General features: G+C 42.4%; 3 protein-coding genes across 4 annotated transcripts; 2 read left to right on the plus strand and 1 right to left on the minus strand.

The window, feature by feature from the left end:
- The first annotated feature begins 416 nt into the window (after positions 1 to 416).
- On the plus strand, positions 417 to 11,598 carry arpc2 (actin related protein 2/3 complex, subunit 2). Its single transcript, XM_076263743.1, has 10 exons — positions 417 to 660; positions 2,091 to 2,125; positions 2,405 to 2,517; positions 3,346 to 3,391; positions 4,046 to 4,232; positions 5,590 to 5,683; positions 8,832 to 8,958; positions 9,824 to 9,924; positions 10,226 to 10,326; positions 10,975 to 11,598. Exons 1-10 carry the CDS (start codon positions 587 to 589, stop codon positions 10,994 to 10,996), a joined length of 900 nt encoding a protein of 299 aa, XP_076119858.1. The 5' UTR covers positions 417 to 586; the 3' UTR covers positions 10,997 to 11,598.
- Positions 11,595 to 15,437, minus strand: LOC143100507 (keratin, type I cytoskeletal 18). 2 transcript variants are annotated; one of them, XM_076263741.1, is made up of 8 exons: positions 14,946 to 15,437; positions 14,709 to 14,791; positions 14,357 to 14,513; positions 14,105 to 14,269; positions 13,888 to 14,013; positions 13,259 to 13,530; positions 12,768 to 12,802; positions 11,595 to 12,088 (listed from the first exon to the last, which is right to left on the minus strand). In XM_076263741.1, exons 1-8 carry the CDS (start codon positions 15,351 to 15,353, stop codon positions 11,757 to 11,759), a joined length of 1,578 nt encoding a protein of 525 aa, XP_076119856.1. In that variant the 5' UTR covers positions 15,354 to 15,437; the 3' UTR covers positions 11,595 to 11,756. The 2 variants fall into 2 exon arrangements, with proteins under 2 accessions (XP_076119856.1, XP_076119857.1); XM_076263742.1 differs by lacking the exon at positions 12,768 to 12,802 and having other exon boundaries at positions 11,967 to 12,088.
- A 1,091-nt stretch (positions 15,438 to 16,528) lies between these two features.
- LOC143099898 (keratin, type II cytoskeletal 8-like) lies at positions 16,529 to 24,148 on the plus strand. The gene is made up of 9 exons (XM_076262807.1): positions 16,529 to 18,138; positions 18,676 to 18,884; positions 19,298 to 19,358; positions 21,043 to 21,138; positions 21,243 to 21,407; positions 21,597 to 21,722; positions 21,889 to 22,109; positions 22,197 to 22,240; positions 23,994 to 24,148. The coding sequence occupies exons 1-9, from the start codon at positions 17,656 to 17,658 to the stop codon at positions 24,146 to 24,148; spliced, it is 1,560 nt and encodes a 519-aa protein (XP_076118922.1). The 5' UTR covers positions 16,529 to 17,655.
- The last annotated feature ends 2,243 nt before the right edge of the window (positions 24,149 to 26,391 follow it).

A 26,391-nucleotide genomic window follows, 5' to 3' on the forward strand; every position in this document is an offset into this window, starting at 1 on the left:
GCTTTAAACAAGAAAACAGAAAGGATGGAGGCAGCAAAGCTAGGAGTTATTCCAGATGGACAAGAACAAGGTAGGCAATTGGTGTGCTTGTCAGAACGTTAGACTGCACTAAAGCCAGACGTCACGTCACGCTAGAACAAAACTAAAGGTAACTTTAGCCTGTATAGGGCTGTATCAAGTTGTTCAAATGAATAGGTCATTGTAGACGTTGTCGTTGTATTATTGCATGTGGATGTTGTTATGCTATGTAGGCTACTTTTTGCTGACTGACCAATGCACGGACCTAAAACAGACAAATATTGTTCACGAGTGAATTATTTTTTTGCGGGGGGGTGGGTCGGGTGTGCGTACCATAGCATTAATTCCTGCAGGCGCCCCTGATAAGCAGAACCAGACTGTGGCTCGGTTTGAGGAGCACAGGCATTTTCGCGACCAGCTGCAGAAGGGTCCTACACACCAATGCGGAAGACGTGACAGATTGGAAAGCCCTACAAGGGAGGAAAAATTCAACGACTACAAATTGGAGAATATTAACTGTTTAGCCGTTATTTTGTTATAAACAGTAAACACAGCAGTAACCGTCAGCATGATTTTGTTGGAGATAAATAATCGGATCATAGAAGAAACAATATCTCTTAAATTTGAGAGTGCATCCAACGGGTGAGCAATGAAGTTAGCAATTTGAATAGTCTGAGCTAACCTTTCCCAGCTAACATATTTCACAATTTATACACTGTTTATGTTTTTCACACGGTTTTAGATTTGTGTATGTGCACCATTGCCGTCGTATGTGCTGTGTACAATCTAGCGCTCATTGTCATTGTTAAATTGCGTTGCATTTGTTGAATCAAGCTGTTTCGTGTGGCATTCAAGGATGGGGTGTGTCAGCCTTTCGGTCACGGAGAATTTCCAAATCTAACATAATAGCGTTACTTTTTCTGTAGCTATCCCGTCCTATTTTTTTATACGCATTCATTTCCATTTAAAAGTTCTGTCATTTACTCTCTTTCACCCCGTGTCTTCTGGCGGCAGCAATGGTGGGGGGACGTAATTGTTTTATCGCTTGACGTTAGCTAGCTAGTTATGCAGTTAGCTAATGAAACATTAGCCACTCTTTAAGGCTAACGTTAGTTTCGGTGAATCCATTTTAACCTGTCAGTGACTGTACGTGTAGTGATTGACCGATTTGTCTCTGCCTCTCTTGATGCATACGTGCACGTTTATTTTGAATCGACGTAAAGATAGCAAGGGTTGGATGCATTTGCATATATCCAGCTAGCTGTCGATAAGTCAGCGGTAACTGTTAGCTAGCTAGCTAAGTGGCTTCCGGGGCTTAATGTTGGATCATCATCCAGCTGTTTTCTGGGACAGGTTTCGTTAATATGTAGGGCATTTGATAGCTATGTTCTGGAAAACCTCTTCGTTAATATGTAGGGCATTTGATAGCTATGTTCTGGAAAACCTCTTGAGTATACCATGTCAAATTGTAATGATCATTTACTTAACTTCGGACAGCTTTTCGCAGCTCTGCAAGCAGTGGCATGCACCACATAGTTTGCTACCTCCCTCTGTTATGGAACAACCATTTCCGCATTCACCAGTTCCCTTCCCTTTACTGAACCTTATCAAGTTCTTACAGTGCAAATCCACGCGCAATATTAGACTCAGACGAGAATCTCCTTGAATCTGCAAGGATGGCAAGACTCCTTTATAGAAGACTCTACGGTTATCCATTCTGAGTATCTGCAGATGGAAAGACCACTTCAGAGCTCTTGCTGCTGCAGCGTTTTATGTGCTGACTCAAAAGACTCCTTTGTAAAATAGTTGGAACCGCTGCACTCTCAAGCAGCAGGAAGTTGAAATGGGTCCAAAAAAAGCAAAGTTGGGTGGCACCACAATATCCTCTCAATTCTGAACTCTGTAGCCATGGGCAACAACTCTGGACAGTCCTACTCCTAACCCAATGTTTTAGGTGACAACACACTAGAAAATATTTTCCCACTATGCAGAATAAGTAGGGTGTATGATGGAGAGCACGGGTGCTAGTGGTTGCACAGCATTGCCTCTTATAACTGTTTTTTTCCTTACAGGAACAAGCCTGAGGCAGTAGAAGTTACATTTGCAGGTTTGTTGCTGAGTCTGAGTTCAAACACCCATCACAGTTCTCCAATTATTATACTGTGTGTCCTTATATTGTTGTAGTGGTTGACTACTTTTGTGGGACCATTTAGTTTACTATAGACATTGAATGTTTTTGCTGTTAAGCTAGGTTTTGGCTTTTCAACAAGCCCCTATAGTCTCCATATTGACCAGTGATGGCTGTCTTATTGCTGTCCTAATTCTGTGATCTTTGTGGGGTTTTTTTTGCCAGACTAATAATCAACATTTATTTTACCCTCAACAGATTTTGATGGGGTCCTTTACCATATCTCCAATCCAAATGGGGACAAGACCAAATTGATGGTCAGCATTTCGCTGAAGTTCTACAAGGAGTTGCAGGACCATGGAGCAGATGAGGTATCGTGGTCCACATTATAATATTAGTTTATATATAGCAGATGGTATTTGACATTTCTGTGTTTTTCTTATGGTTACCTTTTCAAATAAGAACCTGACCAGCAGCCTTTGCATGTATGTACATTGTCAGTGGTACTATATATCATGAGTAAATGTATCTCCAAGAAGTTTGATCCTTACACTTCTTAAAACTGATGATTAGTTTTTGTTTTCATTCTTGCCGTCTGTCATTAGTTGCTGTCTGTCTCATGAGGTGGTTTTGGCACCATATAGGGGAGTAAGCAGGCCCTGTGGTTTCTCAGTGAAACAGGAAGTCAGGGTGACTCACCTCTGATGTAGGAAGTAATGGGCTTCTAAAATAACTGGCTGCGAGCATCGCAAAGTTCCTCAGCTCAGCTTGTGCCACATGCACAGAGGAGCTCTTGTGACTTGATCCCATGGCTCGGACATGCTTTTTTTTTTTCTTCTAAGCGATGTGATCAGTCACGATCATCTCTCTTTCACATCCAAATGAGAATTCAAATTTCCCTCAACCACCACTCTGGTGTTTGAATGAGCCACACGGGGTCAATGCAAAACAGATGAAAATGTGGAAGTGGCCAGAGTAGACGTGGGGCCCGTCCCGTGGCACCCACGATGTGTTTGTGTGTTGTGTTTCATCACTCATCTTAAAGTTCTGAATCATGTAAACAATTTGTATTTTCACGCTCATACCTAAACTTCAGGTTTATGGGAATGTCATGTTGAAGACTATTTGATGAAAATGTGTCCTGATGCTTTCTGTGACCGATTTTTTTCAATGTTTTGTTTTGTTTTGTTTTGTTTTAGCTGCTGAAGCGGATGTATGGAAATTACCTGGTGTCACCTGAGTCAGGTACATGTCAGTTACTGGAAGATGTCCAGACAGATACATGCACAGCAACACATTACTGTACGTACACACCGCCGCCGACTTGAGCTTCAAAGTTACAGGAAGTCATTCATTTTCAATGGAAGCTGGGTTCTATCAGCTGCAAGAAGCGGCAAATCCGGCGGCGGCGCGTTTTGGGCGCGTTGAGCGACCAGAGCGTCAAGCAGAAAGTTGAAAGTTGGTCAACTTTATGGTAATGAGCTATGACGCGGTTCAGCGGCAAACGACCAGCAACATGGAATGCTGCCACGTCAGAGCGGCCAAAGCGTTGAAAGCTTCCCCGTACTTTTTGACAAGCGTCCTTCACAGGGCGGCCAGAGCTTCTTTTGCAGCTCAAGTCGGCGGCGATATGTACGTACAGTTAGCTCAAGCTGCACAAACAAAATTGAATAAGACTGATTACTTGTACATCAAAGAAAAGCGTCTGATTTAGATCCTGTAAGCAATGTAAGCAATGTTCTCCATGTTGTCTGACGGCGACCTAGGTTTTACTCACACTAACCTGCTATTTTATATATGTATCTCTCAACACTCTGTCCCTACATTGTTCCAGTTGTCTTAAAACTAGTTATATATTCTGGATTGATTGACCATGTTCCCCTTTTGTGTCACTGTCAGGGTACAATGTGTCCCTGCTCTATGACTTGGACAATGTGCCCTCTAACAAAGAGGAGGTGGTCCACCAAGCAGGCATGCTGAAGAGGAACTGCTTTGCCTCTGTGTTCGAGAAGTACTTCAAGTTCCAGGAGGAGGGCCAAGAAGGCCAGAGCAGAGCTGTGGTCCACTACAGAGATGATGAGACCATGTAGGTGGTGGCTCCTGTAGCAGGAGAAAGCTTTTCAAAACAGCAGTTCAAGTCAAGTCTTTTGTCATCACAGACAGAACACAGAGATGATTCTTGTGTGTCCTCAGGACCATGATATGGCATACATGCATACAGACAGACAAAAGAAACCAAAAAAGAGCATAATAAGACAACTACAGGGTTCCCACGGGTCATGGAATTTTAGAAAGTCTATTCCAGAAATGGAAAGTCAGGGAATTTAACCTTTCTTGGGGCAAAGTAATGGAATATCAGGAATTTTGTTGTAGCAGTTTAAAATTTACTTGCCGAAATACATTAATACAGACATATTTCCCCGCAGAATTGGTGTATATCTGGTTGTTAGATTTACTGCTTGTTTGAGTAGTTGTGGTTAGCCCAACTTTGTTTATTCAATGGCCATTTATTCTAGCCTAGAAATCTAGACGCACCCTAGCGGCGGCAAATTAATTTGCTCAGCCTGTACGTCTAGTATCAAACCATAGGGATTTCTATTGGCTGACGCCGTGGACTTCATCCAATCACAGCGCTCTATTTTGTTAGAGAGTCTTAAAGCGGGCTTAACAGGATAACGACAGTCCTGCGACTGTGAACAACAAGGAAGGTGGCTATGGCGAATGAAGAGCAGTTGTTTGAATTGGCGTTGGCGTCAACTTTGGAGGAGTTGGACTTGTGCTTTTCTTTGAAAGTTGAGCAACACAATGCACTTAAGTCATTCCTTTCAAAGAAGGATGTATTTGCCGTTTTGCCGACTGGATACGGATATGGTCGTAGCGCTGGCCTATTGCGTGCCTAGGCAGTTTGAAAGACAATTCTCTGCCCGCCCCTTGGATTAAGCGAGGTGAATGGTTCGATTCCAGACTATACATTTCAATGATATAGGATGGCCCGCCAGGCTACATTTATTCATCTCCCACTCTAAAAAAGTAAAAGATTTTTGAACGCTCTGCGGCTGCTCTGAAATCTTTGGTCGGTATATTGTACCATTCATTATATAGTAGGTCATGAAATTTCAGTTTTTTTGTCAGGGAAAAGTCATGGAATTTTACATTTGACTTAGAGTGGGAACCCTGCAACTAGACAAGATATTTTGAAGTAAATGAACAGGATGACATATCAGTTAAACCATAGGTAAACCACCTGAAGTCTTTGAAGTGTAGATAGTGACGTAGCTGTCTGTTCTTGCCCTTCTGACCCCTATTATTAAATGACCGTGGTCTGTCCAAGTGACAGAACCCTGCTTTGTTTTGAGGCGTAACTGAAGTGGAGTGCTGTGATTTCAACCAAGCAAACCTCTGTTCTCACGCATTAGTTCCTCTTCTCCTTTGATTCTTCCCAGGTACCTTGAGGCAAAGAAAGACAGAGTCACCGTGGTCTTCAGCACAGTGTTCAAGGATGATGATGATGTCGTCATTGGGAAAGTGTTCATGCAGGTTTGTGTTTTGACATGGTGTTAGCGCAGCCTCGCAGGTCCTCTTTCAGTTTTAAACTTCACACAAGTGTCCATTTTCTATGTTCAAACAAGTCTATTTGCTGTTTTCATCACAAGCAATCCAGCAGCCTTTAAGTATTTCTGAGTGGCTGTGATTGGCAAAGACAGTCAATTGGGTTTGGAATTGGTTTAAATTTGTTTATTAAAATTTGCTGATATGTTAATGTTTGGACAGGTACAACTGTTGTATCACTCAGTGATCGTAAATCACTTCTTACCACATCATCACAGTCTACCACACCTCGTTTAATTAATTATGACCGCCGCTTCGCTGCGCGGCGGTCATATAGGTTTAGTCAGAATTGTTTTTTTTGTTTTTTTTTTTCTTTTTCTTTTTTTCTGTGAATATCTCGAGAACCGTAGGGTTTAGGAGGACCATTTTTTTTTGTATGTTGATCTCAAGGGGCCATGTCAACCCATTCCATAACCACTCATTTCATGTATAGCGCCACCTAGTTAAACACAAAAAAGTAAAAATGAGGTGTTGTAATTGAAGGTATCTGTGACCTAACATAGTCAAAACTGCACGAAATTGGAAGTGTAGGATCATTATGACACCATCTGTATGCACGCCAAGTTTTGTGGAATTCCGTTCATGGGGGGCCACACAATAAATTAATTTATGTTACTATACACCAACTGGCCTGTAGGTGGCCGGAGACAGTTTTCTGTGAATATCTCGAGAACCGTAGGGCCTAGGAGGTCCACCTTTTTTATGTATGTTGGTCTTAAGGGGGCATGTCAACCCATCCCATTACCACTTATTTCATGTATAGCGCCACCTAGTTAAAAATTAAAAAGCAAAAAATTAGGTGTTTTCATCACAATATCTCTGGCTGACAAGGTCAAAACTGCACGAAATTAAAAGTGTAGGATCATTATGACACCCTCCAAATGCATGCCAAGTTTTGTGTACTTTTGTTCATGGGGGGCCTTACAATAAAATAATTTATGTGTACATTTAGTGACGTACACCAACAAGGATTCCCGGGACACTGAAAGACCGGGGTACACAAAACTTGGTGGGCATGTACCCCCACATGGATAGCATGGAACCGTCATTTTTCGTTTTGATCTGTAGCCCCCCCGCTGGACTGGACCCCCCAGAAAGGAGGGTAGGGCAGACACAGTTCTCTGTGAATATCTTGAGAACTGTAGGGCCTAGGATGACCATTTTTTTTCCGTATGTTTGCCTCCAGGGGTCATGTTAACCCATTTCATGTGCACACATGTGCACAAACAGATACACACACATACACACATACATTCACAGTAATCATACGTATGACACATACTGACACAGTAGACATATGTACGCTTGCATGCACAGGCACACACACAAGCACGCACACACACACACACACCCACACCCACACCCACACACATAACATAAACATAACACAAACAATCAAGAATTTCTCAGAATTATGAACAGGCAAGATGGAGGTGGGGTTGTATAAAATGAATTTTACATGTGAAATCTATGAACTAATCATGTTTTGGTACTTGTTGTCTAGCAGATACCAGTGAGAATTGAGTGTGGATAATGCAATTTAGTGAGACAGTTAGAATCATATAGGCCTTTCCGCGTAATTTCTTTTTGTGGAAAAAATGTGCTGGACTGGGCGGCGGTCATATTTTGTACCGCTCTGCGGTACATCTAGTTAATTGGGTTTGGAATTGGTTTAAATTTGCCTATTAAAATTTGCTGATAAGATATGTTAGTGTTTGGACAGGTACAACTGTTGTATCACTCAGTGATCGTAAATCACTTCTTACCACATTATGGGCCCTATCATGACATTCTAAAGTGCATCGTCACTCGTCAAAAGTCTATTCAAATTTAGTAGGATGTCCAGTTCACATTGGGAGGGTTTTCGTCCTCAAAAGTGGAGCGCATGGCGTAACAAGGTGTTCCTAGGTCTTTTAATCAGTCATATGGGTGTGTTTGGGGCGTAACATCATTTTAAACCAATGAGAATGACATCTGTCATTCCCTTTAACGGCGCAACGCGCGATATGTCAAATAAATGCATCGGTATTTTGGCATTCAACGGCGCATTGGAAGGAGGCTGCTTGCGAGACCGTATGGAATAGTCATTCTTAAACCATGCTTTACTAAAACTTAGCATAGCCTTCACGCATTTGCACTCGCCTATTATTTGAACTCATTGGCAAAGTGAAACTAACTTCACCAAGGAGTCAGTCAATGACAAGACAGTTATATGCAGTTACTTTCACTATTGACTGACAATGGGTTACCATCGAAAACATAGGCTGGAAAAAGCAACACTTACCCTAATGTTGCTCAAATGACTGAATAAAACAACATTTATCCTGCAGAGGAGTTGCTTATATCTCGTGACAGTGCGTCTTCAGCTGTGCTCCATACGTGTCTCTCGCCTCTCCCCTAATCACTTTTAACCGTCATTACCAATTTGCAAATGATGGTGAATAACTACTCATCATGAGATGTACAGTATTTCGTAATATCTTTATTCTAATTATGTTTACCATTGTAATCGTGCAATTTGTAATGCTTTGCATGGACGTGCGCTGGTGTGCGTTCATGAATGATAGAAGGATGGTGCGTGCACCTGCCAATATGACTGTTGACATAAGCTCTTAAAATAGCATATGAACAACTCGCCATTGACTTCTGACCAGGTTTAGGTGGTGTATGATAGCGATTTTTAGACAATGCGCCAGGGCCCGCCCTAGGTTGTTAATTGCCACACCCCTGGGCGCAATGCTTAAAAAATAAAGGTGCAAAATACCGAATTCAACTTTGCGCGACTGAAAAACGAACTGTACGCCATGCGCTGGTGCCCCAAAATATAGCCCTATGACTGTTTTAATATCACAGTCTACCACACCTCATTTAATTAATGAGGGTAGTGGTCACAGTGTCAGTTTGATTGTCTGACTTCAGTTCTCAGGCTTTCTTACGGCATGCTTTGTGAAAGCTAGGTCACACAGTTGTTGACCTCATCCACCTTTGAAGCACTCTTCCCCTGTCATTGAATCGTGCTCTTGCTCCTGGTGTTGCCTGCTGTGCTGTTCTGAGACGTCTCCTTGTGTCTGTGCAGGAGTTTAAGGAGGGCCGGCGTGCCAGCCACACAGCCCCCCAGGTGCTCTTCAGCCACAGGGAGCCTCCTCTGGAACTCAAGGACACTGACGCCGCCGTGGGAGACAACATCGGTTACATCACATTCGGTGGGTTCTGTTAACTGTGCTAGGAGCCTGATCAGTTCGGCATTATCTCTCTGTAGTGCATGCTTTGGTATTTTCAGTGACTGAGCTAATAACATAATATGCATTGTTAAAGGTTGTATCAGCGATTTCAGGCCCAAAAAAGGCCCAAATATAAATGATCACATCCATCTAATCTTTCCTAATGATCCATTAGCTGTCTGCCCCATAAGCAGGCCGTCAAAAAAACGCATCTCTGTAGGCAGCCTAAGCTCCGAGATCTGTACACAAAAACAATTGCTACAAACAACGGTTGGCAACCCACTCAAAGGCAAAATAAAGTGTTTCAACCGACGAGATGCGCACTTAGGAGAGTTTTATTTGCACGGGAGGGAGGGGGAGGGAGTAGCGAGAAGGGGCGTATCCCCGCTATCACTGATACAACCTTTAAATACAGTGTAAGCTCCTCTTCCTCGCATATGTCTCTGGCTTTACTCTAGTCACTCATTCAAAAGACTTACTGGTTCCCTTTGGAAGTCGTTACATCAAACAAACTGTGTGACTACCAAGCTGGGAGGCGGATTCACCTGTGACCGGTGTTCCATCGCTGTGTGTAGACTGTGTGTCTGCCTGTCGTATTTGCTGTTTACCCAGTGGCTTGTCAAAACAATGCCACACCCTTTCAAAACAAACCCCCCAAGCAGACAGACATAGAGAGAGCAGCTGGTAGCAGGTGATCTTGCACAGCCAGCAAGCCACAAACCGACAAAACTGGTGACTGGTGGAGACTGACTTTCACTCCCGGATTCTTGTGCTAAGCTATGGTAGTTATTGTATATGAAGGGAATCCTGATCAGCCTGAAAATACTTCTCTCTTTCTTTTCGATAGTTCTGTTTCCTCGTCACACCAGCGCCAATGCCAGAGACAACACCATCAACCTCATCCACACCTTCCGCGACTATCTGCATTACCACATAAAGTGCTCCAAGGTATGTGTGTGGCCAACAGAGCGAGCTTTACAGCTCTTGCCCAAGAGTGGGGGTCACTGGTTTTGTTCTCATTTGTAATCAGTGGGTGGGCTCTGTATACAGTCTGTGAGTAATGCTCAGGCTGCATACACCCTGCTCATTCATCTCTTTTGTGGGGGTGTGTATGCATGTCTTTTAAACACTCCACAGAGTTAATGTGTGAGCTCAACTATGCGGCCTTGTTTTCTTTAAACTTGCTCATTGGTGTGGTCATAACGTGTGTGTGTGTGTGTGTGTGTGTATGTGTTTTCTCTCTGCACAGGCCTACATTCACACACGCATGAGAGCTAAGACCTCTGACTTCTTAAAGGTTCTGAACCGCGCCCGTCCCGATGCTGAGAAGAAAGAGATGAAAACTATCTCGTGAGTACATTCAGTGTGTGCCCTGCCTGAAATTAAGCTTGCCTCTGCAGGCTGTTAAGATGGCTGCGGTTTGCTTGCACAAGCTCGAAATGGCATGCGTTGAAGAACTAATGAATATTAGAGGTTGGCAGGCAAGCACAGCACCTCAGGACATTAATGTCTGAAGAAAAAAAACATGGGAAACAAGTTGTTCTTCTCCCCTTAAGATTTAAAATTGTATTTTAACTTTGTGGATGTTCAACCTGACTTGCTAAACCGACATCCTATGGCAGACATTGCTAGCACATGTATGATTCGGTCAATATAACAAGTCTTGGGTCAGAAGTAGCTTCTTTCTTCTGTATATTTTTTGTGATGTCATGGTCCAAATTGAAGAGCTTTTCTTAATTACTATGATCTATGGGACCAAGCAACAACACATTCTTGAAAAACAGTGCTGTTATCTCCACCCTATCATTTTATTTGCTTCCGAGGGGCGTTTGAGATGCATTGGCCATTGTGGGGAATCGAGTTGTTTTTAGCATTGATGTTCCTCCCAAGTGTTTTTATTATTTTCTTCATTTTAATTTAAATATTGAATCACTTAAACCACTTTTAATTATGCTCTGAGGTCAAAATCTGATGCCCATGTTGATTGTATCCATGCAGGGGTAAGACCTTCTCTCGCTAAGGATGCGTGCGCAGACTTGAACACGCTTGGGGACATGGCGAGACACGCATCCGCAGTTCCATGCCTCACTGGACTAGATCAAACTCCCTCTCTCTGGCCAGTGCTCTGGGTCCTCCAAGAGAAGTTCACGCTTCACAAGGGAGGACTACAATTTGTTGCTTTGCATTCCTTGGATAAATATTTGATGCAATTATATGACAATATGAACAAATGATTTTTTTGATACAGTATGACCTTGTATTCCATTTGGTACTCTTGCCTTGCATTCTTTCTTAGATTGTGTTTGTTTTAACAACGCAGTATTCACCAGACCTGCTACTCTCATCCTATTCGCTCTAAATCACCTGTCCTGTTTTGGAATCATGTGATGATGGTAAAGAATAAACCAGTCTTGTTACAAAAATGATGTGTGACCTTTTTTTTCTTTTCAAAATGCAACTGCAACTTAAAATTATGAATTCTAAATGTTTAAACATCTGACAAAAGTGAAAGCCTGTATTGTTTTAATCAGCATAAGATTCTTAAGAAGATTGTATATTAGAATAGAGTAATTATACTATACTCTCATTTGAATATCAAATAAAGTTCAACAAAAGACTTGAGATTTGAGGTGCTTTATTTATTGAAGTTATAATGTCGGTCAATCTCCAGAGACATCAGATTCCTGAGGGGGATCAGGCACTTGGGGAATGCAGAGGGTGTGGTGGTGGGGGAAGGAGAAGAATGTTGAGTTGGGTGGAGCCGGGTGGTGACATTCCCTCTATTCTTCCTCATCTGGGGCGGCCTCGTCCTCCGCTGGTGGGCTGTCGGAGAGCTGTCCCTCTTCTGCTTCACCCCCCTGCTCTGACTGTTGCTCTGCTGTCTCACTCTCCTCTCCCCTCTCCTCCTCCTCTTCCCTCTCCTCCTCTTCTTCCTCAGCTGGAGTGACACTCTGTGGTGCCGCCCACTCTTGTTCTTCCTCTTCCTCCTCTACCTCGTAGGTTTCGTCAGCTTGTGTGAGGAAAGTCTCACGCTCGTTCTCAGAGACAACCTCCCCATCCACCATCTCCTGGCTTATGATGAGAACCTTCTTAAGACTGGCTGGGGGTGGAGCTGGAAAGACAATGGGCATGTCTCAGACTGGGAGTGGGGTTAGAGGGAGAGATACTCATTGTGTAATATACCTTCACCTCATCTCTTATCTGATCAGACATGATTAGGCTTGTTATATCCTTATTTTGAGAGCAATCCATTCAGTTTGCCTCCACTCTTAGAAAGAAACTTGTCTCTGACAAAATATTTTGTCATGCAGTATTACATATATTCAGTTGTCTCCCATCCAAATTATGTTTTTTTTTAGCACAAACAGAACTCCTGTACAGAGGCAAGTTGATGATAGCTTTTGCAAAATCTTTTTCAGAGTTTTGCAGATCTTTTTTCTAAGAGTGCAAGTCACTTGTATAATAATAATAAAAAAGATCATAAAATAACAATGTTTTTGATAAAAGAATGTTGCCAATCTAAAATAAACCTTATATGTCATTTGGTATAGTACATTCATGACGAAGAGAAATAGTACCCATTGAAGCTTGCACTTAGCATGCAGATTTGGGCAGTAGAGATCCAGCTACCAAAGTGGTAGTGAAAAGTGGTAGTGAAAGGTAATGGTAGTGAAAGTTAACATGGAAAACAATTGATGTGATTGGGTTCAGTGCATGCTAGGAGTGGGTTAGCCACAGTGACAAACAGAAACGGCTAAACTTGCGGCACTTCTATGTGTCACAGTACTTACCAGCCTGCAATGCCTGTTCTAAAGAAAAATCCACTCTGTGGGGGGAATGGAGAGAGATGAGAGGAAGTGGGGAGAAGGGAGAGAAGACAAAGAGTAGTAAAAAGGAACAGGAGATATAGGGTTGCTATGTGTGTGTTATCACAGAGGACGGCTACTTGCTGTGACACGCTGGGGCCTGTTTAAGGCCCCTACCACAGTACTCACCATGGAAAACTGCTCTATTTACAATCAATGCTGAGAACTCTCTGGAATTCTGGTGCAATGAGCCATTCTCCTGAGTCTACCTGGCCATACTGAACACATTAAGGGATACCTTCATCTTTTGACAACATAAGATGAGTTGTTGTTTTAACTGATGCATGCATGCTCTGTGTTAAGCGCTGGGGTTTTGATGGGGCTGTAAAGTAGCCTGGTTAAAACCAGACTCAAGGAGATTTAGGTGGGAATGGCCACGCTAGCTGTAAAGCAGTTATGTTTGCAAGCTGTCTTACCTGTCGTCAGGATTGCTGTAGCCTGCATTACTGTAGCCTGCATTACTGTCGTCTGGACCTTGGCCCTCCAGTAGGCCATGGTAGGTGGCGATCTCAGCCTCCAGCTTCATCTTGAGGTTGAGCAGAGTCTGGTAGTCCAACCTGTGCCTCTCCACCTGGGCCCGCACCTGGCCCAGCTCATCCTCCAGCTGCATGATGATCTTGTTGTATTGGGTCATCTCCTGGGCTGACCGATTCTGCGTGTAATCCAGCGTGTCCTCAAGGGAGCGGTTCTGGGATTAACAGGTTAAATGTAATTGCATATACAGACAAGATATTGCGCATCCATGCAAGTTGTTTTGTAAATATTGAATTATCCTGTTGTGTGTAAGAAAGCATTGCATCATAGACAGGAGTGAGAAATGCTTTAGATGAGTTATGTAATTAAGTTGGATGTGAGATAATTAAAAAAAACAGTTGAGCAATGGCAGCAGGCAGAACATTTTGTTCAGTCATACGCTGGGAATTCCTTTGTGGTCTCAATGGATTAGTATCAAAGGCAGGTACAGGCTGAGCCAGACATGGGTGGGTGGGGATAGATGAGAGCTGACGGAGGAAGTCTCATGCAGATACAGGAGTACATGCAGTACCATATTGTGCAAAGCCTGAATGTCGATCTCCAAGGACTGCTTCTGTCTCCGCAGATCATTCAGCTCACTTTTGCCCGTTTGAAGTGCTTCAGTGTTCTGTGTCACCTCAGCTGTAATGTTGTCAAACTGTCAAATAGATAAAAGGTCCATAGTTTATTTATATGAAAGGGGGCCGTGGACATATTAGTAATCATACATCTTTTCCTATTAAACCAACCTTAGACTGATACCAGGTCTCTGTGTCCTCACGGTTCTTCTGAGCAGTTTTCTCATAATCCTTACGGATCTTGTTGATGGTCTCATTGAGATCATCGCCCTTGCGGTTGTCCATTTCAACAGAGACGCCGCAGTTGCTGATCTGGCCTCTCAGCTGGTCAACATCCTGCAAAGGTGAAAATTGTGTTACACCAGAGAGGCAAGACAGACAGTCTGCAACTGCTGGGTCAGCTTGCTCTGAATCCTACAGTACCTCCTCATGGTTCTTCTTGAGGTACACCAGCTCTTCTCTCAGTGACTCGATCTGACTCTCCAGCTGCATGCGGCCCATATGGGTGTCATCGATGAGTTTGCGCAGGCCTGCAATGTCCTGCTCCACACCCTGCCGCATGCCCTGCTCAGTCTCAAATCTGTAACAGAAAATATTAATTTCTTAAAAGTTTACAGTGTTCAAACTGTCAGCATAACAGACAGTACATTATTTGTAGAAGGCAATTCAGGAAGAATACACACCCCTACAACGTTTAGGATCCAGAGAATCCAAATAAATTAGCAAATGAATAAATATAAGTATAAATAGATCAACTCAGATAAATTCATCTTACTTTACTTTGAAGTCATCTGCAGCCAATCTTGCATTATCAATCTGCAGCATGAGTCGGGCATTTTCCATTGTCATATCTTGGAGCTATACAAATAAATGAAAATGTATTTTAACACAGGCCTGCAATGAAAGATCTGTTACTTTTCTCCACTAGCTGATATATTTCTGTGTAACTGGGTTGTGACACAGAGACACAGCCAGAAAGAAACAAGAGAGACATCAAAACTATTTAGAATACCTGTTCCTTCAGGGTGGCAAGTGGCTGCTCATATGCACTCCAGTCTCTTTCGACGCCCGTGCCTCTTTTACTCAAGACCTCTTTAATTTGATCCTCCAATTTTCGGTTGGACTCCTCCAGCGTTCGCACGTTGGACAGGTATCCGGAAAGGCGGTCGTTAAGACCTCGCATGGTTTCTTTCTCATCTGCTGGAGAGATAACTAGTTTCCCGTTATCCAGCTGCACGTGAGGGCGCAGCATATTGGAGATATTCCGAACATTTGAGACGGAGATGCGGGAGCCAATGCCCCCAGCTCCCCCGAACACACTGGCCGCGCTAGAACGGACCGCTCGCTGCCCAAGGCTGCCGGAGGCGCTTGAGCTGGAGAAGTTCCTCGGAGCAGTGCTAGATCTCGCAAAGTACGACATTATTCTGGATGCGTTTGGATGCGAGCAGACAATGGGCTAATGGTAACTTCACCAACGTTCACACCTGTAAAGGTGTGTCCCGAAGGGGGTCCTATTTATACAGGTAGTATGTAGTGCCAGTGCGCATCGCTGTGTTTGTGAAAGCTGATTGGTTGAAAAACGTTGCTCAGCCTACTACGCTCTAAAGGTGCAGATGACATCATGCAGGCGTTTAATCATTATTGTATTGGTACAAACTATGTAGGCCTACCTTGGCTTTTTATTATAGGGAAATTCCATGCAAAGGTCATGAAGCAGGCTATTGACTGTAGTTATGAGTCGCAGAAAATTACTGCAGAAAAGAATAGACGATTTTCTTCAACCGGTGTTGGCATGTGCAACTGGCACCCATGTTAACTGGCTGCGTTGGTGACGTTTCACGAGTGATGACGTTTTTTTGACAGATGTGGCAGCTTGCAGATTTGTCACTTTCTGATGGAAACTGGAGACGAACAAATACAAATATGCATGACATATTTAAATGTCAAAATTGTCCGTAGTACGCTACATGCACTGGACCATAAATATGCCACCAAAAAAAGAAATACCTAAACAGCCTAATAATAACTCACGTGGGTATCGAACCTGCTTCTTAAATGAAACCTCTTAAATGATAACCATTCATCTACATACTTGCGCCACGAACCAGCTAATAAGTCATAGTGAAATTTACTTGACTTACTCTATACAATTAGAAGAAGTCAGCTGATGATTGTAGCAAGTTAACACGGCTGATGGTGTTGTCTTGCTACAGCAGTTGCCCAAGCCAGCAGGTCTTCAAAGTAGCATGGTTAAGTTTTCAAACATTTCACTGACTGCTGAGGGGTATTTCACAAAACCTAGATAAGGGATTAAGCTGAGATTTTTAGGTTATCCTGGATGAATTTAGCCTTGACTTGGTTTCACAAAAGAGATGGCACATAAGTTACCATGGGGATTTATTCTCTGCACCTAGCCTGGTCCCGACCAGGCTAACAGCCAAGCTAAATTCATTCTAATGGTAATTATGTTGTCTTATTGGTTCAGCTAGCTGTCATTCACATCAGACCTCCGTGCTAATTTTTAAGGAGCTTTATTACATTTATAAACTATTTGATAAATGTAGTTGTTCGCAAAACAAAACAGATTGTCTGCCTACTACCATATGGTTATTATTTCAATTGTGATAGCCTTATAATTATTAACATAGGCCTAGGTAGCCTACTCATTGTTTGCTTATTTTATTGATAGACGTTTGATGAATGAATGAGCCTACTGTAGTTGATTGGAAGTAGAGGGGCAAGTTTTCGAAGGTATTTTCAACTATAATATTAAGGTAAATCATACTATGTGCATTCTTTGCAGTGGCAAGCGCTTTCTTAATGATGTTGCGTGCCGAGACAAGGAAGCACTCACACGTGGGTGCATACGTAAATTTGCATTCAGTTGGTCTACCACGCCTACTTCTGCTGTTTTACAGAAATAGCCATGATTCCCCATTCCAAAAAGGATAACTTTACTTCATTGTTAGTCTATATCAAAAGCGGTTGTTCACTTTGTGGGAATGACGCTATTTCCCGCGTCTTTTTTATTCCAACCGTGGGCACTTTGGAGCAGAAACGAGAACGCGCACACATCCTGAATTACTTACACCTGGTTTGACATAGTCGCTCCTACTCATCCTGGATTGGCATTAGTGAAACGAGTTGAGCTAGGATGACCAGACAACGCTATGTCAAACCTCGCTTTATCACTTATCTTGGATGTCTTAATTCTGCCTTTGTGAAATACCCCTCTGATCATGTGTAGCCTAATTTCAGGGCAATGTGGCCGATCCAACTGGCCGAATTTCGTGTTGGTGAGACCTGTTGCCTATCAGTAGACATGTCCTCTCGACGGCAGCTTAGTGTCACCGAAATATGACATTGAAATAATTTCACTATTGGAGTCGCTCGGATAGAAACCGCTGTAACGTGGTTAGGATCACTCTTGCTGTGGAGACGGCATAAGTTAGGCTACTTCAACAATCAGAAAAGGAATTTACCTTTGACTAGCGCACTAGCCTATACTGAAAAGGTTACTGATGTTAAGTCAAGTGCGTTTCTGTGAGTCTGGTGTGCGCATAGTGTTCATTCGTGAGTCGGAGACTGAGGGGCAAGTGCTGCACATACTTACTGAATGGTAGAATATGGCTACCCAGGGCATTGTAAAACTTCTCAATCTTACTCATACACGGCGCTGAAATGGCGTAGGACTATTTAGCTGTGTAAATTCGAAGCATATCATGCTGGGGGAGAAATCGACATCCATTATTGTTATTCAGCACACTGGTCAAACATGTTCCCGCGCGCCTAGCAGACTTCACAGATCTCGAGTGATATGTTTATGTATCCCAGAAGCCATCAAAGCTGACCGTATGGTTCTCACATTTTCAAGAGTTCATCTCCCCCTAGTGGACAGCTGTCTTTGGCCCTATTTCATTCCTCATCGCGTCACTGGACAGGTGAGACTGCACATCTGTAGACACACCTGGTCCAGAACTACTTCATTATTCAGGAGGGGCGGGGCACGCCAGGCCTTAAATACTCACTCTCAAAACACAGTACACACACACTCTCAAACTTTGCACTTTTGGTACCATCCATCCATCCCTCACTTACCAGTTAGCATGGCGAGCGTCCGAAGCAGCTCCGAGTACCTTAACAAAGAGAAAAGCAAGGGGGCTGCCGTAGGTTTAAACGACAAATTCGTGGCGCTGATTGATAAGGTAAGTAGCCTTTAATGTAGCTACAATGTAATATGGATGTACAGTATACATATTTATTTAGCTTTTCATTTATTTAGGCACATGCAAGTTTCTTTATAGTTTGGTGAAATTAGAATATTGTACTTTCATATGTGATGAATGAATGCATAGAAAGTAAACTAAAATATCGATGAAATACATCCTAATTTCATCAGAGATGCAGGAAAAGAAGTTTTGACTCGGTCATGCCATTTAATTTATTTTCAGAAGTATCCACCTCTATGTCTATGTCCATTATCCATTACAAACATATAACGTATTACTAAATACTCTCAAAACAACTGACTCTACTGTCAAATGCATATTACTTAGTCACATTTGCTTTGCTCATTGTCAGGGTTCTTGGATGTTGTTGTCATCCTTAGTCTTACTTATTACCCTATTTTGTCTTTAGCAAGCATAATTAGCCCTCTGCCAGCCATATAAAACTATACTGTATTGCAAGTGCTGATAATCATTGTGAATCGGATCTGAAATGGTCATTGTTATCTTCCACAGGTGCGTGGTCTGCAAGATCAGAACAAAGTCTTAGAAACACGACTGAACATCCTGCTGAAGCAGGAGCCCTACAAGGCCAACATTAATGAGATTGTGAATGATCTGAAAGACAATCTGAAGAGACAGGTGGAAAGGTTAGCCCTGGACAACGACAAGCTGCAGCAGGAGCTGCAGCAGGCTCAGGATGAAGTTGAGCGTTCGAGGGACAAGTAAGTCTGTCCAAACATGTTCTCCTTCAGGGACTGTATGGGTCATTTGTTGAAGGAACAGAATGGTGACATGAATGTAGGCAACAGTTCAGGCATAGGTTTTTCAGTAAACAGGAAGTTTATCTTCAGGACTCTCACTGCGGTCATAAATAAATCTCACGAGGTCATAAATGCATGTAAACTATACACTTTTATTTGATCAGCGCAGATAGGGCTCGGGCTGCAGGACTACACCAACAGTTCACAGCAAAGCTGTCCGGTACAGATGTCTGGTGCATAGATCCTGCTGCAATGAAGACAAAGTCATTTGCGTTTCTTCAGAAAAGAACAGCTCTGTCACATGAAATCCCCTCCTCTGTGGTGTCTCTCTCTCTCAATTGCTTCTCACTCTGTCCCTTTGAACTATCATTAAGGTATGAGAAGGAGGTCCAGAAGAAGGCTGAGGCGGAGGATGACTTTGTGATGAAGAAAAAGGCATGTGAACAGCATCAGCCATGTTATTTGCATGCGTGAAATTCCTCTCAAAATGCAAATTTTCCATCAATTGTCATAACACAAGTGTCAGACTCCTCTTATCTTACAGGTAATGGTTTCACAATAGCCCCCACCCCCATCTTTGACATCCCCGAGGAATCTCAAACTGGGGACATTTGTTACCCTCTCATTAACTTTCAACATAGGTCCCACAAAGCTGTGACAGAGACCATCATTACTGGAGTTCTTATGAAATCTGAGAAACACCTGTTTTTAACTCACCATATCCACTGCCACACCTTGGGTCCTCCCTCAAAATGTACCACTGACCTGGGGGTCGTTTCTAGAAAAGTTAGCAACGACGTTGCTCAACCACCATGGTACGACGCAACTTGCGACCAAACAACGACACTGTTACACCTGTTTCCAGAAAGCATCGTACCTGTGTCGCAATTCGCTACTTCCGACGTTCGAACACCATTGTTCCAACAACGTTGTTGATGATGCAGCGATACATATCATTGGTGGAAGCAGTGGCAACGTGTAATACCCCACCCCCTTGAAATGTTCTGTCACGGCCTATGTCGACATGTTTCTAATCTAAACCGACTGATTAATGCTGGTATTGTCATTGCCATCAGCCAAAACCTAAACCTATTGCAAGCATATAAAACAGTTAACTTAAGCAGACCAATATGAGTCATTATTTGTGTTAAATATCTATGTGTTGGAAAAAATATATAGCCTGGACAAATATCTGGGTATCCCATAGGTTATCAACTGTCTCGTGGCTTAACGGCAGCGCATTGGTGCACTGCGCGCTCGGCCGGAGTTCGCATCCTATCTCTTCTTTTCATCTCTGAGTAAGAGTAGGCCTACGAGACACAACAATAGGTTTTGACCATACATATTTATGTATATAGTTACTCTACATCGAGAGACCATAGGTACAATACATCAGTCAAAAACAATTGAATCTATGTGTCACACTAGTTCACCTGCAGGTAGCGAGAAGCAAGAGGACAATCTCACATCATAAGAAAATCGAACTTACAACGTTGGGATAATAAGTCATCTGCTTTAGCCACTACACCATTTAACGCTGCTGTTGTTAGGGACTGTGAAGATTATAATACTAAAATCAAGGCAATTCTTTAATTAACATAAATAGCAAGAATGAGCCAAGTAGGGGAGCAGTGTCTTAATCCAAATTAAGCTACAGGATAGATCAATCATTGAGTCACGAGATAAACATCCACTTCGCAAATTTTGGTTAGGCGGTTGTGATTTTTGGTTAGGCGCTCCGGACACCAACAGGAACTACCAAGGAACGACACAAGTGCGACTGCCTAGGGGCAGTAGTTCAAACGACCAAACTTTGCGTCCTTGTTTGCGATTGAGAGTTCGAACTACCCTTTCTAGAAACACCAAATCCAAGAACGATGGAGCGTACTACCAAGGTTGCGACGCAAGTTAGCAAACGACGCTTTCTGGAAACAACCCCCTGCTTATTTAGACCTCTGGAAATAGTTGTCACTTGTCAAATTCTGTCACTGCTACTTATGATCTTCAGAAAAACAGTTCTTCCTACTTCACCTAAACTTTAGTAAACTGGCCAGGCTGGTCTGCTCTTGGCCTCTAAATGTGTCTGGCCGAATAAGCAAAGTGAGTTTTGTGATTTCAGTTTGTGGATGATGCCTACCTGCAGAAGGTTCAGCTTGAGATGGAAATGGAAGAGTTGCTTGGTGAGCTGGATTTCCTAAAGAAGGGCTATGAGGAGGTTTGTCCACACACTCAAGAACACTGGTGTTAATCTGATTTAATTAACATCCCAGCCATGATACGTTCTCCCCTCATGTTTGCTTTTGATTTTGCCAACTGTAGGAAATTAAGGAGCTGGAGTCCCAGGTGCAGAATGCTACTGTTGTGTTAGAGGTGGAGAAGCCCCCAGAGTTGGACATGAAGGACATCCTGGACAAAGTGAAGGCCCAGTATGAGGCCATGGCGGCCCAGGCTTGTGAGGATGCAGAACAGTTGAACCAAGAGAAGGTCAGCACAGCGTTATTCTCACAGTTACACTTTAGGAATGTACTACTGTCTGCATGTATTCCTGAACTGCCTTGAATTGCATCACACACAGCACATACTGATGGGGGAACCTTACCCTTTAATTAATTGCATTGCGTTCCACATCTGTGGGGTTCCACTGTCATGTGTCTGTGGTCTTTCTGTGCTTAGATGGAGAATATGATGCAACAGGCACATAAGCATGAACAGGAGGTGAGAGACCAGAAAAACGACATAGCCGAGCTCCTGCGACAGATCCAGAGGCTGAAAACAGACCTGGAGATCCTCTCCAAGCAGGTGAGCATCTGTTAGCCCCCGGGCAGACCCTGACATTAGACAAGCAGTGAACATCTAATGCACGTCATGTAGCCTAAACAACTGACATTGTCTCTACACTGAGGGTGACCTTTGACCTCTTTTATTTAGTTCTGAGTATCTTCTTGTTCCATTGGTCTATTTTCAGAAAGTGCATTTGGAGAGTGATATCTCTGAATGCGATGAGAGGGGGAGGAAGGCCAGCCTGGATGCTCAAGAGAGGATCAATCAGCTGAAGGCTGCTCTGCAGAAGGCCAAGCAGAACATGGCCCTAATACTCTGCGAGTACCAGGAGCTGCTCAATGTCAAACTGGCCCTGGACATCGAGATAGCGACGTACAGGAAGCTTCTGGAAGGGGAGGAGATGAGGTGAGTTTTTTTTAAAAATAGTTATTAAATTGGATGTCACAATAGAGAAATCAACACAGCTGAATGGAAACAATTTTTTTTATGCAGAATGACTGAGAACGCCACACTTAATGAAGCAGCCAGTAAAACAGGTACCCATGTTTAATTTTTGCTTCATAAACACAACTTCTGTCCTTTGTCATTTGTACTGGCCCTTTAAAAAAAATGTAATCTCTAGCAAGCGCATGAGCTGTTGTCCACTCTTGCATCTCTCACTCGCTTTAGTGCTGCAGCCACTGCACCTCAGCCCATTGAACAAGTTAGGCTACATTACAATTCATTACATTTGTACATTTATAAGCTGAACGTAAGTGCCATAGTTTAGTTTCAACCTAAATTGGCACGTTGGAGTTTATCTACTAATATTTAACAGGTTGCACCACACAAATAGTTTCTGTCAACAATATCGCAAAAAAAACACGGGCACAATTTCTGCAAAACTTGGTGGAAAGGTGGAGCAGATCCGACTCAAAGGGAATTTCAAAGTATTTCTATATAGTAGCCTGGCTATTGCCGATGTCCTTCATTTCTTCACGTCTTAACATAAACAAATGCAATTATAGACTAGCGAAGTCTGAAATGAGCCTGTCTAACAGCCTCTTGGAAATCATGTGGCATGTTCCATTAAATGCGCACTCAATTGCGATTCGAAGCAAAAAGTAGGCTATGATAGCCTAACGAAGGTAAATTGCATATTTGTAAATGGCGACGGCAAAACGTTAAAGTGAATCGTAGACTTTATAATAAAGAAAGTAAAGGAGATGATTTGCACCTCCGTTCACCAAATAAAGGCCGTGGTTGTGTTTCTACAATATGTTGGCACAAAACGTAATTTCTGTCAGAAACCAAGTAGGCTAAACGTTTTCATTGTCATCGTGAACTATGACGATGCCCATGTTCAGTAGGCTATGTGTTTCATTTATTCAAGCAGTGACATTTGGTTTAATGCATGGGGTAACGTGAGGTGCGTCAGAAAAAAGATGGGTCTGTCCCTCTCAAAACATGTTAAAATAGCGTGATTAGCAACCAGAAAAAAAAAAAAAATCCCGGGGGACACACCCACGGACCCCCGTGTTATTATTATTAGGCTATTATGACTGGCCTGCCCCCACTGCTAAAAAAAATCTAGGTGTCACGGTCATCTCAAAAATGGTGGGAACGTCAAATGTAACAAGTAGGCCTATTCATGGGTTTCATCAGGTCCCTTTCCACAGATGTATAAAATCAAGCACCTTGATTATCAATGCAGGCTGCATGGTGCTTTGATACACCTGTGGAAAGGGACCAGATGAAACCCATGAATAAGTCAGAAGAGCTACATATGCGACTGATTACACATTTAATTCACCTGAACAGTGTTTGAATCCTGTTTGTACTCACTGGAAATCTTGGACCTAGCAGTACTGTGCAAAGCACAGATTCCATTTGTGTTATCTGTCATCACAGATTTCATTCCATATTAGCCACCATCAACCAGCCAATGATGTTGTTATGCATGTACAAAATACAACATTTGAACACCCATATTGCTGCTGTTGTAATTCATTGTATATACAGCTGTTAATGTGATTACTCATATTTCAAGCCGCATTTCTCCGGCCCCTCAGTTGTGATGCTTTTCATGAACTGGCCCCCATTACAAACTAATTGAATAGCCCTGACTTACAGTATATGCTTTGACAAATGTATGGCTGATTGTATGTTGCTACTCTTTTATCAATTGATGGGATTAGCTTCTGGCATTTAACTGAATGTCACTCTAAAAGTAAGCTGTCTCATTTTTTGCTCAGATTTCTAAACAAAACAAAACAAACAAACAAAAAACATCCTGTCTTGCTTATGCAGACGACTTGACACAACCATCAGAGAGTCAGAAGCCGCCTTCACCTCCCTCTCCTGCCTTGGTGGAACCTGGCCCCAGAAAAGTAATCCTCATCAAAACAATCGAGACCCAGGACGACAAAGTCATCTCTGAGGGCTCCCACATGTCTGAGGCGTAGTGGCTCAGAGTCAAGGCTCACACAGATAGCACCGGTCACTCCTCTTAGCCCCACGCCATCCAAAAATGTCAGTACTGGTGTTGGACATACTTTATCTTTCAAATAGTCTTCTGGGTTTTCTGTTATTATCAAAAGGTAACTTTTTAAGTGTGTGGGCAGACTAACACTTTGCTATATTTTGCACTGAGTTTGTCTTTATTTATGTCTGGAAATAAAGATGTCTCCCAACTGTCCTTTACCATTCCATCTTCTCTGTCATCCTCCTCAATAAACATTACATTCACATGTATTTATTTGGCAGATGCTTTTATCCAAGCGACTAACAGCAATAGAATAACATTTAAGCTACACAGCTAGAGCATTAGAGTAACATTTAACATACAGTGCAGAGGAGACCATAGCTATTTTACATTCATAACACCATACAAATCCATGACTGTGTATGTACATACAGTATGTGCATATTCAGCACGTTCAGATAGAAAGTAAAGCACTCTTAACTGTGTACTGCCAGATCGTACAGAGTAGCAATTAAACAACAAAGATGTATTGACCCAGACACCAAACTATGATAACTTTTGACTTTACAGTTGGTCTTTTAACCATGCGGTGATGACATTCCCATGTCATGCTGCAAAACTATGGATATGTGTGGTGTAATACATTTAAAAAGCTTAATCAGAGGTCAAATGTCTGGTCTGAAATCACCAGCTCAATTAGTCAGCTGTGGCATTTGAGTAGGTGGAGTAGTCAAACAAGGAAGACCTTGCAAGCATGAATGCAAGCAGCCTGGGTTGTTAAATAGCGTGAATTAAATTGTACATGTGATTAATGTGATTCACTGGAAAAAGTATCACATTCATTTTAGTCTGCGTGAATTAGGGTTAAGGGTGAAAGTAAATTTAGCAAAGGCATTTTAGGCATTTTGGAATCATCTTTTTATGTAGATTAAGAATTCCAGGTCTACAACTCCAATCCTTCACAGAAAAAAAATCACATTATGATATTTTCCAACATCTCCAAAGCCAGTTGAAGGACCTTCATCAAACTTGGCATACCGGTACTTATTCACTCTAAGGGCCTGATGAACTGATAAGGTACTAAATGTATGTGGGGTCAAATGTCAAGGTCACATGTGGTTACTCTTAAAATACAGTATTTGGACAATATCTCCCAAAGAGGTTTAAGGATTTTCATCAAATGTAGAACAGTTAATCACTATAAAGGTCACATGTGTCACCTTCCTTTTTATTTTGCTGCATCCTAAGCTGTAGTCCATAGTCCTGTATTGTATATGAACTATGTCTACAGCAATACATTTTGTCCTCTAGTGTTAAAGGAAAGGTAATTCAACCACCTAAACTATATATTTTCTTAAAGCCACACCCTTTAGATGTGAGATGTGAAACATGTCCCACCTTCTTCCACACCATACTGAATACAAAGTCCTATATTGTACTGGTGAGCCAAGTATTAGGCTGATACATTTTTATTCAAATGAATCAGCATAAATTACATATTTTCTTAAAGCCTATACCTCCTAGATGCGAGTTGTAACATGGCCCGCCTTCCTCCAAACCATGCACAATAGGTGAACCATGTATACGGCTGATACATTTCGGCCTTGACCATTAAAAGAAGCAAATTCAACCGCCTAAACTGTATATTGTTGAAAAGCCTATACCTTGTAGATGTGACATAACATGAATTAAGACATGTCCCACCTTTCTAGTGGATCACCATGCACATTACATAATTCTGTATTGTATATTGGTGAAAGAAGTGTATGGCTGATACATTTTGGCCCCAACCAAGGGGTTGGTGGTGTGTGGTCCATGGCCTATTTTAGTGATTAACTGTGCTAGGTTTGATGAAGAGTCTTCAAACTGCTTGGGAGATATGCAAACACTGCATTTCTGTGTGTGACCCCGTGCAACCTTGACCTTTGACCCCACAATGTTGAGTAACTAATCAGTTCATCATGCCCTTATAGTAATAATTATGTCCAGTTTGATGAAGAGCCTTAAACAGCTATGGAGATACATATTTGATCATTCATGATGTCCTAAGATAGCCTGGGTGCCATTCCGAACTTAGTCCCGCCCACAACATTTGAGGTCGGGAAGTCATATTCTGACTAGAATTGAGTATGACTACGTCAGGCTAGTCCTAAGAGGTTTTTTTTTTTTTTTTTAGAAATCTATTTGTAAAAAGGTTTACCCTGTGCAGCTGTACTCATGTAT

The sequence above is a fragment of the Alosa pseudoharengus genome, unplaced genomic scaffold, assembly GCF_046254945.1.
Source record: "Alosa pseudoharengus isolate Yale_2024_CS ecotype anadromous, Long Island Sound unplaced genomic scaffold, YU_APseudo_1.1 YU_APseudo_1.1_scf_3, whole genome shotgun sequence".
NCBI lineage: Eukaryota > Metazoa > Chordata > Actinopteri > Clupeiformes > Clupeidae > Alosa > Alosa pseudoharengus.

Coding starts and splice junctions, on each gene's coding strand:
- LOC143099898 (XM_076262807.1), top strand. CDS start 17,656: ATGCTGGGGGAGAAATCGACATCCATTATTGTTATTCAGCACACTGGT. Junction 21,723..21,888: donor TGGAGATCCTCTCCAAGCAG/GTGAGCATCTGT, acceptor GTCTATTTTCAG/AAAGTGCATTTGGAGAGTGA. Junction 22,110..22,196: donor CTGGAAGGGGAGGAGATGAG/GTGAGTTTTTTT, acceptor TTTTTTATGCAG/AATGACTGAGAACGCCACAC.
- arpc2 (XM_076263743.1), top strand. CDS start 587: ATGATTTTGTTGGAGATAAATAATCGGATCATAGAAGAAACAATATCT. Junction 5,684..8,831: donor TTGGGAAAGTGTTCATGCAG/GTTTGTGTTTTG, acceptor GTGTCTGTGCAG/GAGTTTAAGGAGGGCCGGCG. Junction 9,925..10,225: donor ACCACATAAAGTGCTCCAAG/GTATGTGTGTGG, acceptor CTCTCTGCACAG/GCCTACATTCACACACGCAT.
- LOC143100507 (XM_076263741.1), bottom strand. CDS start 15,353: ATGTCGTACTTTGCGAGATCTAGCACTGCTCCGAGGAACTTCTCCAGC. Junction 14,014..14,104: donor AGACCTGGTATCAGTCTAAG/GTTGGTTTAATA, acceptor TCTATTTGACAG/TTTGACAACATTACAGCTGA. Junction 13,531..13,887: donor TTCAGGCTTTGCACAATATG/GTACTGCATGTA, acceptor TGTTAATCCCAG/AACCGCTCCCTTGAGGACAC.